The 14,071-nt window shown below is 41.6% G+C and overlaps 1 protein-coding gene across 1 annotated transcript; it reads right to left on the bottom strand.

The window, feature by feature from the left end:
• Positions 1-4,628: 4,628 nt before the first annotated feature.
• On the bottom strand, positions 4,629-12,915 carry gpr146 (G protein-coupled receptor 146). The gene is made up of 2 exons (XM_072368999.1): positions 12,602-12,915; positions 4,629-7,198 (listed from the first exon to the last, which is right to left on the bottom strand). The coding sequence occupies exon 2, from the start codon at positions 7,155-7,157 to the stop codon at positions 6,156-6,158; it is 1,002 nt and encodes a 333-aa protein (XP_072225100.1). The 5' UTR covers positions 7,158-7,198; positions 12,602-12,915; the 3' UTR covers positions 4,629-6,155.
• Between the last annotated feature and the right edge of the window lie 1,156 nt (positions 12,916-14,071).

Below are 14,071 nucleotides of genomic sequence, written 5' to 3'. Positions count from 1 at the left end.
ATAATTTCTCACATCGGTGAGGCTCAGCAGACAGACACAAAATGCTGAAAAGGGCAGCTGTGACACAAACAGCACATCAGTTCTGATGGTTCAAAGTTAAGCAACGTGTGAGACTCATCATTCAGTAGCGCTAACAGTGATTCAAATTGTGTTATGTAGGATATACTGATAAGAACCTTTTAAAATATAAAGAAATGTGTTGAAACATTCATTTTTTCCTCACTGATTTTTCTTCTTGTCTTTAAAGCATTCCCTGTTTATGTCCACAGGGTGGCGCACTGGTATGAAAAGTGGATAGAGTTCAGCAACATGAAGGAACTGTGAGGCATGATTTCACAAGCACAGACCTGACTGAATCAGATGAGATGGATATGAGAGATAAACATTCAGCCAAGTGCATCAACAGGTGGGATGTTAAAGCGTGTTTTATAAAACATGCACCAGGAAAAATGATCAAACGCCATACTGAACAGCAAGGCCATTCAATTTTCACATTTCTTTTGGTCTCATTTTTTTCTTTTACAGTAACCATGAAATCCGGGCATGACTATGGAAACATATCACTGCGATCACATTGTTCTTTTGTTTTTGAAAAGTCAAAGACCGAAGAAAGAACCACAATACTATTTCCTTTTAAAATCCCGTCTGATGATCAAGATAATACTAGTAGTGTTATTAATAGGAAGTTGTGTGGTTGAACTGCTTGTGGTTGGGGGAGAGAAGGTGGGAGGTCCAAAAGAGGGAGGGTACAACACCATCATCTGCCTCTACTTACCAGTCTGATGTGCTGCTCGCTCTACCCAGCATCTACAGCAGCCACAACCACACACTCTGAGTGGAACATCCTGCCCATTCCAGCTCCACTGCCCTACATCATGACTAATTTTTTTGACATTTAGCTGATGCTGGTATTTTATTGGTCACCTATTTTTCTTTTTAACTTCCTAGTCTCATTTCTGTAGAGGAAAAGCAGTGACCAGGATTGGAAAGAGAGGAAGGGTGGGTTGTTTTTCAAGCATCTGCCCCCATCCACTTGTTTCCCCAGAGCTGAAGTGATGTGGTGGGTCAGAGATGAAGGCTCCTCCCTGAAGCATGTGTTCTGTTCTGTATGATTCATTATTTTGCTTTGTTCACCCGCAGCGTGCTTTTCATGCAGAATAATCATCAGTTCAGAGCGTTTGTACATGTTTTATCTCTGTTTGCTGATCTTTTTGGAACCACATTTTATTAAGTTACAGTATTTTTGCTATCTCCTATCTTTCACATATTGAATAACTTTCTTTTACTTTGTATCAAATAGTAACGGTAACCTGCCCAGTCTTGTTCCCGTCTTTAGACAGTGCAGCCTAAATCTTAGCCGTATTAAGAAAAACAATAGTGGTCTGAGGTTGCGTGTGAAATGTGCTTGACAGCCAAACAAAACACATAAAGCTGCCAGCCAAATACTCCGTCTTCTTAGGTGGTCTGATGCCGTTAACTGCTGAAGTTGACCGTCATAGTTTTGGTCTGGCTGAAACTCTTAAGGAGAAAAACAACATGTGGACTAATGCAACAGTAGAAAAACTGTGCCATGTCAGCATTACTCCATTTCAAGACTGAAGCTCGTACTGCTACAATTTACAAGATGAGGATTGGGATTTCACACACAGATTAACCACTTGTGTTTTATTGAATCTAGAAATAAAATGAACAAAATAACAAAAGAATGTTACAGCCTTATAGCAGAGCGAATTGGGTGTTACCATTTTTGTGCACACACTCTTGAGGACCTTTTCTTGATATGTAGAGGATCAGTATGTTCCTAATTTCTTTTTTATACAGGCAAAATCTTCTGATGGCCAATAACTATAAATGTAGGGATAAAAACGTCCGTCACTGGAACAGCAAATTTATTCTTTTGTCCTTAGTAAACAGTATGATTAATATGTCTGTATTAGGGAACCATCTAGTACAGTACGCTTTCTATTCTTAGGAAAAATAACTCATTAATACAGACAACTGACATTTGTTTGGTTTATGTTCTTTGTGCTGAAAGTCTTCTGAAATTTAATTTTCTCATAGAAGGAAAAGGAAACCCTGACAACCACATTCAATTCACTCTATTCAATTTACTCTATTGAATTCACTGTTAAACTTTCCACACATGGAAGGCACAATTCAAGACCTCCCAGTCCTCTTTTTACAGCTCCCATGTTTGCCTTGTTTTGGCCCCTGAAATGAATAATGAACAGCAGTGTGTAGTGTAATGTTGCTTTATTGTGTCTGACTGCGATACGAACAATGAATCATCACAACAGTAAATATTTAGAATTTTCTCAGTGCAATTCTCATCATCTTAACCGCACGGGCTTCCTGCTGCAAAGCTTTTGTCTGCTTTTGCTTGCAGTCCTACTGCTCCCAGTGTGCAGCATTGTTATCAGATGTAGCCAACACAACATTTTTTTAACACTGAGAATGGCAACAGTCTCGAACTGTCATACCCACACAAGAAAAAAACAATTCCCAGAATGTGTGGAATGCTGCTATTTTCCCCAGTTGGTGTGCTGTGATAATGAGTCCTTCCACAAGCTGTGGCATCCATCCTCACATCCACTGTTGCTGCACCTCAGGGGATCTGCACAATTTGCACATTTCCATGACCTGATAAAGGTTTGAATGAATACAAGTCTGACTTTGTGTAATCAAACATGTTGTCATGCAGTCAAACATACGTAGTGTTTTTCACATATAAAAAAAAGTACAAATATTCAGTAATTTCAGAATCAATCGAGACTATATCTGTGTAAATGCTGTGTAAATTTAACAAAATAAGTTAACTACATTGTTTTCATGCAGCAGCTGTTTCAGCGTTTTCCATCAAAACTTGTATTATCAGGCTTCTTTGGGAAGAACAAATGCTCATATTCATGTTTGTTTCTTGTTTAATCAAACTCAGCTGACAGTGGATTAATTACAGAATACATTTCTCAATAAAAACAATGCAGTATTTTTGATCGAGCATGGTATCCTCCTGTAAATCTTCACATTCAACATGTACATTAACTTCTATACATTATACCCTTGTATACAGTCAGATATGAGCATCTCATGTGAAAGTGGATTTATCTGAACAGCTGGGCAACATGCATCTGCTTACATTCAGCACAAAAGAACTTTGAGAGCGTTTCAACATGTCTGTTGCAGCCACTGAGCGAACTAAGTGATAATGATTTCTGCGCACTGATGCGAGATTTAGGCCCCTCTGAAATAATAAACCACCCGCTGATTCGAGCAGTCGTCTCAGTTGGGTGTGATTGTGAGGTTTGATCGTGCTTTCTTTTCCAGTTGTGAACATCATGCAGTTAAGTTCATGTGGTGATTGCCAATTATTGCCTCTGGCAAGAATTCTGTATATCTTATGTCTGAGCAGATTGGTTGCAGAGCAGCTTCACTGTCCTCCTCAACTGTTTTATACCAAACGGTTTCTCATCAAAAAGTAGCAGAAGCAAACCTATACAAGATATCTTTACCACGCAGTTTAGCTATGACAGATTATGTCAGAACTTTTTTAAAATGTTGATCATTTTATGATAAAGTATCATAGCAAGAATTTGTATGAGAAAAAAAAAAGTGATTTCAGACTAACACTGCCCTGAGGAAATGAATAAAGGAAGGAAGGAAGGAAGGAAACATTTGTCCTTTGCTTTTTCTCTGGGGGGGACATTAACAGGTTAAAGCAATGTTTTGGGAACGGCTGAAGAAAACTTCGTATTTTGCAGTTAAAAGTCACTCTACGTGTATTTGTTAACATGGACTGCACACGGGTCAGCTTCAAGCAATCTTACAAAATATCTTATTTGCTATAGTTTAGTGCAGGTGAGGGTCCACAGTGAAGAGGATTTTCTGAACATATCAATGGAAACATGTTCAAGTGTTACACAATGAGATAACAGGAGAATGTTGTGTTCAGTTCATTTTAATTAAAGGTAAAAAGAACTTAAGTTTGACTGAATAATAACCGAAGCTTTGGTTATAAAAATGATGCCACAGTATTTAGCATCAAAGGCTAGAAATGAAAACCACGGAAATAAATGTCCTCCATCCAACTGTTACAAGATAAGGTTCAGACCACTAATCACCTGCCCGAGCACAACAGGTTGCCCTCTATTTCTAAATGAAAAGTAAGCATTAGGACTTTGAGCTGAGCTCAATTAATGATTAACTGTGCCACAATCTGTACACGATTTTCATGGCTCAGCCCATACTGTAACTAAACACAGTCTCAGTCGAGAAGATCTCCCACTGATTGACTGTAGATGCCATGGTGGAGTTAAATGTCAGCGACTGATTTATATCTAACCTGTAGACACAACATGCTCCTGGGACACAAAATGTTTTTTTTTTTAGATGAAACGCGCACATGAAAGTATGCATTGTTTGCACATCTGGCAATCATTTCCAATTTACAGTGAACGCACACTCTTGGAAGCTTTCCAAAGATTACTTTTTTACCATCATCAGTATTGATTTAAGAATACATTAAAGTGAATGCCCCACCTGACAGATGTATCCGTAAACAGGCTTCAAAATAAACTGGCCCTCTTGCTCAGAAAGCAGCTGATGAGAAATAATCACTACAGTGATGCAAAGACATTGTGCAATAATACCTTTTTATTTAACATTTTACAAGTGGGTTTCATCACTATAAGAGAGATCTGCTTATTCTTTACTAAGTGGCAGATGAGAAAGCAAAGCAGCTTTAATGCATCGGAGCAGCATGACGGTTCACACTTGTTACACACTTTGCTCACAGGTGATAGGAATGTGAGCTTTTCATATTTTAATAGGGTTTTTGATAATGCAACTGTTGTTTCACTGAACAAAACCTTCCGACTCCTCATGAGGGAATGCAGGTGCCACCTCCTCAAGGCCCCAAACGTGACCCCCGTGTGAGGCTGCGCATGCATAATTCCCACAGAAGTGAAACAAGCCTAACGAAAATTCCACACTGGGTCGTCTGCTCAGGCTTGATTTTAAAATGGTATTTCAGCAGAGATAAGAGGTATAATGCTCATATCTGAACCCTGAATGCAAGCTTTTTAAGAGCATTTCTTTCAGTCCTAGGTTTCTAAGTGGTGACGATGCATATAAATTTACTGGAGAAAATCTGCCGAGAAGCCTGACACATGTGGGAATAATCTCTTTATGTCTGCGAGTGGATTAGAACCACACTGTGAAAAAAACAGAAATGAGAACATATTTTCATAACAGTGCTTACTTATAGCTTCAGGGAAGTTCTGGTATTGATAAAAAAATAAAGAAATAGCAACAGTTTCTCTATAAGACCATTTATATTTCACTGCAGATGAATATTTCATCTGCTGACCAGGAATCACAACACATTTACGTGAAAAGAAAACTGAGCTGAACTGAACAAAATGAGAAGAGCCGTCTTCTCATTCAAGTAACCGAAGCTTCCAGTTTGGAGGCATTAAACAAAGTTGGTTTGGAGGTTCATCATCATCCATCAATGCAGGGGCGCAGAGTGCTCTGTTAGTAACAAAATGGCTTGGCTTCACTTGATAATTAAAGCTTGTCACGTAATGCTTCGTCTTGTGCGTTAGGGGGAAAGGAACATGCTGTAAAGATCTAAAATCAAATCATATCACAGCATATTGAGACTTTACAGTGAAATGTAGGCTGTCCTGCATTAGTCAAAGCGCAAACTAAATTCATAACACAAACCCTGCAACCACTGCAATGATGAAGTGCTCGGAGATGGCTTTTTAACGGGTTCTTTTGCTGTATGAAACTCAGATAATGCCACACTGTTAGTTACTGGATGATTGTACCAACTTCACCACCCTTGAACCAGAAGCCTAAGTGTCTTAGTGGAGAGCTTAACTCACTGACGAAAAGAAGCAGCACTTAGTGGTTTTCGCTTGGTTTATCCTATCACTGCAGAGCTCGGCAGATCAGATCCAGCCCTGGAAAGTGACAGGAAATTCCACAGGCAGCTATGTCGCACTCAACACAGTCCAGAGTCGTGAGGAAGCCCAGTCAGATACTGGCTCTGTACAGAAGTGGTGGGGATAAGTGCTGGCTGGGCCAAGAGAAGGAAGGGGTGTGTGTGTGTGTGTGTGTGTGTGTGTGGGGGGGGGGGGCCGCCTGTGATCTCACGTCACCACTTGCTGCACTCTTGAACGTTCATGAGGGCAGGACTGGTCTCTGCAATGCAGCCTCCTGAGCACCCGCTGAAGCTTGTTGGAAAAGTTTTTGTTCATCTGCCTGTACATGAGTGCCATTGCAAAGCTGCTGGAGAAAGCCAGCAGCTTAGAAAAACACCTCATGAAATAATGGGTAGGAAAGTAATATTCATTGCTAATATACCCCGGGGCACCGGCTACCGTGTGCACCAAAAGGGTCAAATAATATGGGGTCCATAGGACAAATTGCACACAGACTGAGGCAAGCAGCAGCCTGTGTATCGATGGGTCCAATCGAGCCGAGTCCTGATCCAGAGGTGTAGACTCCTTCCTGATGCGCAAAATGAGCACAAAAGCATAAAGAACAGCCACAGCTGGAACCACGTAGCCTATGAACATCATGATGGCATCTGCTGCCTCCTTGTTCTGCATTTTGGAGCACTCAACCATCTTGGTAGAGATGTGGTTGCACACATAGAACAGCAGCGAAGAGAAGCTCGTCAGTACTGCGCCACCCCAGATGAACCCACACACATGTTTGGTGTTATACACGCTGGACATGTAAGTACGAGGCAGTGCCCGTTCTATATAGTAGTCAAGACTGAGCAGTGTGGTGGAATACATGATGACCAGAGATGAGATGTTGAAGAGGATGAGTAAGGTGATGTAGACCTCGTTGTCGTACTCCCACGCATGCCAGCGGGTGAAGGTAGAACTCAGGAGCTCCACAGGGGCCACCAGGTTAAGCACAAGACCTGCAATGGCCATGTTGACAAAATAGACGTCCGGCATGGTCATGGACACTTTGTTGGAGAGGTTCACCACGACCAGCAGCACGTTGTAGCACAGCCCCAACGGGAAGCACACCAGAAGGTAGATGAGGGAGAAGACTGACAGGATGAGGCCAAAGTCCTGGCAGAGCCGGAAGTCCACGCTGGTGTCCGTCTCATTGTAGACCATGCAGATCCACATCGCTGGGCTCTGACGCTGGAAAAGCACTCTCAACAGATCGGCTGCAGACAGGGAGTTAGGAGAAAGGAGTTACGGCAATATAGCAATGAGAACAACAGCAAAATGGCTATGAAAAAGAAGACCAAAGAAAACATCAAAAGGGAAAGTGAGACATTTTACGTTTTTTTGTAAAAAACTTTTTAGCTGATCTTGAATTTGATGACAGCAAGCCATCTCAAAAAAGTCGGGACAAGTCTATGTTTACCACTGCGTGGCACCCCCTCCTCTTTTAACAACAGTCCGCAAGCGTTAGGGAACAGAGGAGACCAGCTGCTGGACCTCTGAGAGAAGAATGTTGTCCCATTCTTGTCTGATAAGAGGATTCTAGCAGCTCCACAGCTTCACCTACAGTCTTTTTTGCCCTATTTTGCGTTTTGTGGCGTGCCAAATCTTTTCAGTTGGTGAGAGGTCTGGATAGCAGACAGGTCTGTCCAGCACCCGGACTCTTCTACTATTAAGCCACGCTGTTGTAATAGAAGCAGGATGAGGTTAAGCCTTCCCTGCATTTGTGGGTGGGATAGCAAACTGTGATCACAGACAGTGGTTTCAAGCTGTAATTTCATGAAAGATTCATGTCTGTTTCAAGCTGTTCAAGGGCCTGAAAATCATTGGCTGCTTGCTTGTGCACAGAGAGGTCTCCAGATTGTCGTAATCTTTGACAATATCACCTACAGTAGATGATGGAAAATACACGACTTTACATTGTGAAACATTATTCTGAAAATGCTCCACGATTTGTAGGTTAAATTTTTGCGGATAGATGAACCTCTGCCTATCTTTACTTCTAAGAGACTCTGCCTCTCTAAGGTGCTCTTTTAATCTTTTTTTCTTAATGACGGTTGAAAAACTCTCCCTCCAGCTGTTTGCTTTCAGTACCACTGACTTCTGCAGCCTTTTGATTCCCCTGTCCCAACTTTTTTGATGTTGCTACCATCACCGCATTTTTCTGAGACACTCGCAAGCTTTCTGTGACGAGTTTTACTTCTGCATCTCTTTCTCTCGCCGTCACAGTCACACGCAGGGCCACTGCTGCCTGTGCTGAGCTGGCTTTGCAATACGGTCGAGCAGCAAGACAAAGTGCTGCGCTTCACAGATGGATCAGGTGCTGCTGCTCCCAGTTGAGCACAGTCATCTTCTGCTAAAGTAAACTAGCTGGGCACGAGGTGATAGGTAGATTTCCTGAAGAGTGAAATGTGAGGCAGGCTCTGTTATGGGGTCAGTGAGCGAGTTGTAGGTTGGAGTTCAGTGAAAGGTTGGGGGGGGGGCTGCATATGTGAGCAGTATTTGGAATTAAGCCTGATGAGGCTGTAAATAATCACAATGCTTTTATAGTGCTTCCTTGTATAAATAACACAGGTATCTTGCTATTCATTTTTCAGTGATGTTTGTTTAAGGAAAAGGAGAAAGTACATCTTTTTCTGGATAAGTCACCGATAAGCAGCAATAAGTCACCCAAGTCCTTAGTATTTTATTTCATTAGGCAGAATTTGGCTGAAATGCTTCCACATGTCTGACTTCACGCCAAGACTGCTTTTAAAAAGAATGATGACAAAATAAATCTCATAATGAAAATATGCGCACTGATCTGGGCAGAACGTTCTGGAAGCCTCTTCCTGGAACAAGGAGTAGGATGGGAGTTGTGTTCAGGAGGATAAGTAATGATGCCAGTAAGAGGGAAACATTCTTCCGTTCACTTATGCAACACCACTACAGAGGGGCTGTTTTGGCCTTAAGCCTCAGACACACATAAACACAACGGCTCAGTCCCTCCTCTACAGCGCGCTACTCCTATTGCTTGGAATGAGACTACAGAGGAGGCTGGAGCTGTGAGCTAAATCAGAAGTGGATCGGAAACAGGAGGAGGAAAGTGTGGAGGTACTCTTAAAAAAAAGGGGTTTTGTCACCACTACGAGAGCACTAGGCAGCCTCTTTGTAAACACAGCTCTCTGCAGCAGCATATCGGTGACTCATTGACTAAACAGACATTTAGCGATGGTCATCTTCTGTTGATTTATCTGCTCTTTTTCAAATGTTTAGTGGATCAAATGTAGTTTGTTCACCCCTCACCCTCCCAACATCCTCTGTCATCACTTCACGAGAAAACAACTTCAGGGTGATTATCAAAGAGGACTCTCTGCGCTGTGGCAGGCTGTTCCCATTTATTACCACCTACAGAATAAAGGCGTTTCTGCTACTCTTTCATTAACACATTAGATCACACAGCAGCTTTAAATAGCTGCTGGGTGTCTTATAAAAAGGTGCCACCATTTCAAATCCTACGAGAACTTCTCAGCTCATCTCATAAGAGTTCGAAGATAATCCCAGGTATATTCAGTACTTAAAACAACTGCTTTTTTATGTCAAAATAGACTGAGAGCACATAGTGTACATTGAAACCACGACATTTCCTTTATTCTACCAATTGTGAGAAAAAAAGTAAACTTTTCTTAATCCATTTCTTTCATGGTGAACCTTTAAGCCCCCCCTTAAACTAGGCTAAACCAATCAAGGAACAGTTGTCTCACAGTAACATTATTGAACATGACAGGCGAAACAAACGGCCGTTACAGTTAGTCGATCAACGTCTTCACGTATGACATTTCATGACGATAAGGCAGTTCAGATAAAACGCAAACATCCTATTTGATCTGATAGAAACTTTAACACGAACCAGTGTCCCCGCATGTAATTTAAGAAAAAGAAGAAAATAAAATATCTTGTGAAACAGGCACAAAAGGATCTTTTTTTTTTTTTATGACACTCACCAGAAGTAGTGCATTATGTTTGCATCATTTGTGGATCGCGTAAGGTCTCGACAACCTGGTGAGCTAGAAACCACAGACTTGTACGATGTGGTCGATGTTGTGAGCAGGTGTACAGCAGCCCGTGATGCTTTAATAACCATACACAAGCAGATTAGATGTCTAAAATCTGACCAAATACCGAGTTTTTCCTCCTATTAAAGTCCACATGAAAGGGCTTCCTGAGTGCTGTGTTGCTTCCGCATACTCATATCTTTCTTTTGAAAGAGAAAATGCGGTGGGGGGAGGCAGCTTCTCCTGGACAGGCACAGTTTGCTCTGACTGGTCAACTCAAGCGGCCACATCAGGCACCACCCATCGTTCTACATTAGTTCTGTTTAAGACGTTTAGCATTTTTGACATTTAAAAACAGTTCAACCAATGATGGTTAAACTGAGTGAGTGATAGTCTCATGATAATGATTAACGCTTTAATGTAAGCTCCTCTTTAATAGTCTGTATCTATTCTATCTGAGCAGTATATTCTTGGGTGTTGTGAGAGTCACTGCACTTCAGCTATGCACATTGTGCCAGCAGCCCATAATAATGAAAGCTTTAGTTGTCCTCTCAGCTGAGGAAAAAACAGGCGAGGTGAGAGAACAAAATGCCTACTCCTGACGTGGTGGCAGTGCAGCTTCACGCTGTATGAGTTTTCTACTTTAATTCAGGGTAATGAGAATTCTTCATTTTCCAGTCCATTTCAAGGCTAAAGCTGAAGGGGACGTTGCCGGGGTTGCATAAAGGACAGAAACAAACATAATACTCTACATTCAAGTGCTGTGGCAACATAAAGGCTTTTCCAGTACACATTAATGCATTTATCAAATATCCACAGTGTGACACCGTCTCTGCCAGCTTCATCAGTTGTTCATGACGTTTTGCTTTAAAGCTGCACTAATTTCACAGATCCTCTTAACAACAAGAGAGATTATCATTTACCGATTTATGTAAAGAAGAAACAAACCAGGAGAAAGCCCTTAAATCCCCCCCCCCCGACAACTTTCCGCCTAGTTCGTCTTGCACATGACTTTGACTGCAGTTGTGGACTTGGATAAGCCTCGTCTGAACTTTCTGAATGACTCCATGTCAAAAGTGGTTAAGTTGAATATTCCCAGAGGGGGAGGCCCAGCTTCAGCACGCTTCAGCCCCACCAAACATGATCTCTTAACAGTGACGCCCATGCGCTTGACGTCTCAGAGTTTTGAAGTCAGATCTTGCAGGCTGATGGGAGTAGTGTGACATACTCAGCCCACACCCCTCATATATCCTTACTGGAATTTACAGGCCCTTCTCAGAAAGTACTGAATGATGTCACATGATTTGCTACCCGCATCTGCAGTGGAGCAGCAGCAGAAATACTATAGAAAAAATAAGATTACGTGCCTCACTTTGACACGTTGTGACAATACAGTGGCGTCAAAGGTGAAGGCTGTGAGACGATACTCTCAGATTTTGACTTAAATTCACTGAAACATACATACACATCTATCATTTAGTTTAATTTGACTAAGTGACAACAGAAAAAAAACTGAAAAAGTTCAAAATGTTTGACACAGCTTGTATTCAAGTAACACTGTTTCCTGTTATCAGTTTCAAAGAGGCTCTGGTCAAACACGGGTCACAGTCAGTCTCAACATCCTCTTTGGCTTCTTTCAGGCAACACGTCTGACTGTGACAGGCATCAACAAAGTCAGAGTTCAATGGTCAGCACAAATCAGGCTTACTGCCTCTAAGCCAGGGCATGCATGCCCATGTCCCCTTTGGTCACATGGATGAAGTTGAGGACAACAAGTGCAAAGCCTAATTATTTCTTAAGGAGCATTTCAATGGTAAGCGGGACAACCTATTTTAGATCATTCTCTGACTATTAACCAGTCACAAATGTAATCAAAGTTAAGTTGTAACAGTCAACAGCTTTGAGATCTTTATTCAAAACAAAAAAAGTAGGCCATTTTTAACTTTATGTTTGGCTGATTTAACATCACAAAACTATACAGGGGAAAAAAGGAGCAGCTGTCTTGTTTCGATCAATTTAACAGAAAGGTCTTCATCTTAGAGCCTGGGACACACTGCCTGTGGTTCACTAAACAGACTCACTGTGACATCACATTAGTTCCAGCTCCAAGTGGAGGTTTTCATGTAAACAAGGGATGGGGCATTACTCATACATAAAGCAGTCTACCTTAAATTGACTCTTTTTTCTATGTCCAGTGGAAGAGTCTTTCACCTGGGAGACTTTAACTTTAACTTTTTCCTCGCGCTTGAGAAAGCTGACCCCGTGCGAAACATCTCCAGGTGTTGTTTTCCATATGAAAACGAGTCGTTAAGACCTGCGGAGCTTCTATAGCTGAACAAAGCTCAGAACATATCTTTATCAAAGCGCACAACATGCCACCACACTTGACTTCGAAGTAAAAGGAGTCGACGGCTGTCACGGCTTCCCGTTCATCCCACCACTTCAGCGCCACAACTAAAGCGACTTTCACTCACATCAAAGCATCCTCAGCTGGGCCAAAATCACTTTTACTTCCTTTCAGGTGTCAAATACGAGCTATGAAATATCTCGTTCTGTATATGAAATTACAGAAAAGCGTAAACAACTTACCAGAAACGTATAGGTTTGGATCCGTGATAAATCTACGGAGGCATTGGGTTTGGATGTAGCATTTCGACTGGCATTTCTCAGTTGCATCATTAGAAAATAACGGCGAATTAAAAAGAATATCCGGTTCTACGTGAGTTCATAAAACATCAAAAACGAGAAGGGAAGCGGAGTTAACCGTTGTAGAGGATTTCCGTTTAGTCGCTCCTCACCTATACACTTCTCGTACGAGGGTTGGTCTGAAAAGGGGCCGACCGTTACAGACTTTACTACTGCTGGAGTGCTGCACAGTCCTACAGTGTGTACACACGTGACCCTCCCCCCACTGTCTGCTCACTCCGCTTTCTGCTGCCGTTGCTCCATGGTCGCGAGGCCCAAAGTGCCATTCTGTGCTCTGATTGGACGGAGCGCAGGGAGGTGGGGCAAGTGGGAGATCGAGGGAACACGCAAACAAAAAATTTGGTCCTCTATAATAATGAATGGAGCATAATAAACAAAGCGGTACAGTGCTCCATAATTTAGTAAAAAAAAAAAGGTTGGAAAGTTATAGCAAAGTATCCTATTTGGACTGGTGCTGTATAGACATATATATGTATTTTTTATTTGTTTGTATTAAAAAATACACAATTATCTTAAACTTCTTGAAAATTAGATTTAGGTGTCACGAGTCACACTGCGTGCACGTTACATTCCTTGAACAGAGAATTCATATATTTCGCATTGCCCATGTACAAAACGAATGCTGATTTATTTTTGATAACAATCAGAACAATATTTTTACTGTAGGTCAATACTGGCATCATGGTTATCTAATAAGGCTTCTTGTTAACTTCACAAAATGTGATTACTAAACAAAAAACGTCTTGTCTGTTAAACAGTGGCTTTACTTCAACCTTCAATAGTGTTATTGAAATATCATTGATTTATTCAAAATTTCATTTAAAAAGAAAGAAAGTAATGGAGGCACAAATACAGTGTCACAGTATCAGTTGGTCAGTATCAAGGTCAGGATTGAGTGGATGTTTGGCTGCAATGCCTGCCTTTTAAGGGCATCTGCTGGATGCCCCATGCCGTGGTCCAGGACCCCCCCTGAGATCTACATAGAACCCAACCATCCATCTATACTCTCATCATCATGTCCGGGGTCTCAGGGAGGCTGGAATCTTGCAGGCTTAACAACCGTGCAGGCTCAAACTAATACCTACAATCAGTGTAAAATCACTAATTACCCTAACTTGCAGGTTACTGGACTTGAGAGGAAGGTGGAGTGCTCAGAGAGACGGGAGAACGTGTGCTCCAAACAGAAAGTCCCCTTTTGAGATTTGAACCAGAACCATCTTTGCTGTGATTCAACAGTGCGAACCACCTTGCTGGATTTATAAGACAACAAAACTAGAGCATATTTGAGGAATAGAATGCTGCATGGTAATCATTTAATCTTAATTATCTTGTTTTTCAGAAATGAAGGAATCC

Source organism: Leuresthes tenuis, unplaced genomic scaffold, assembly GCF_036924035.1.
Source record: "Leuresthes tenuis unplaced genomic scaffold, fLeuTen1.0.hap1 SCAF_17, whole genome shotgun sequence".
Lineage (NCBI taxonomy): Eukaryota > Metazoa > Chordata > Actinopteri > Atheriniformes > Atherinopsidae > Leuresthes > Leuresthes tenuis.
This window is presented reverse-complemented; position numbering and strand designations above follow the sequence as displayed.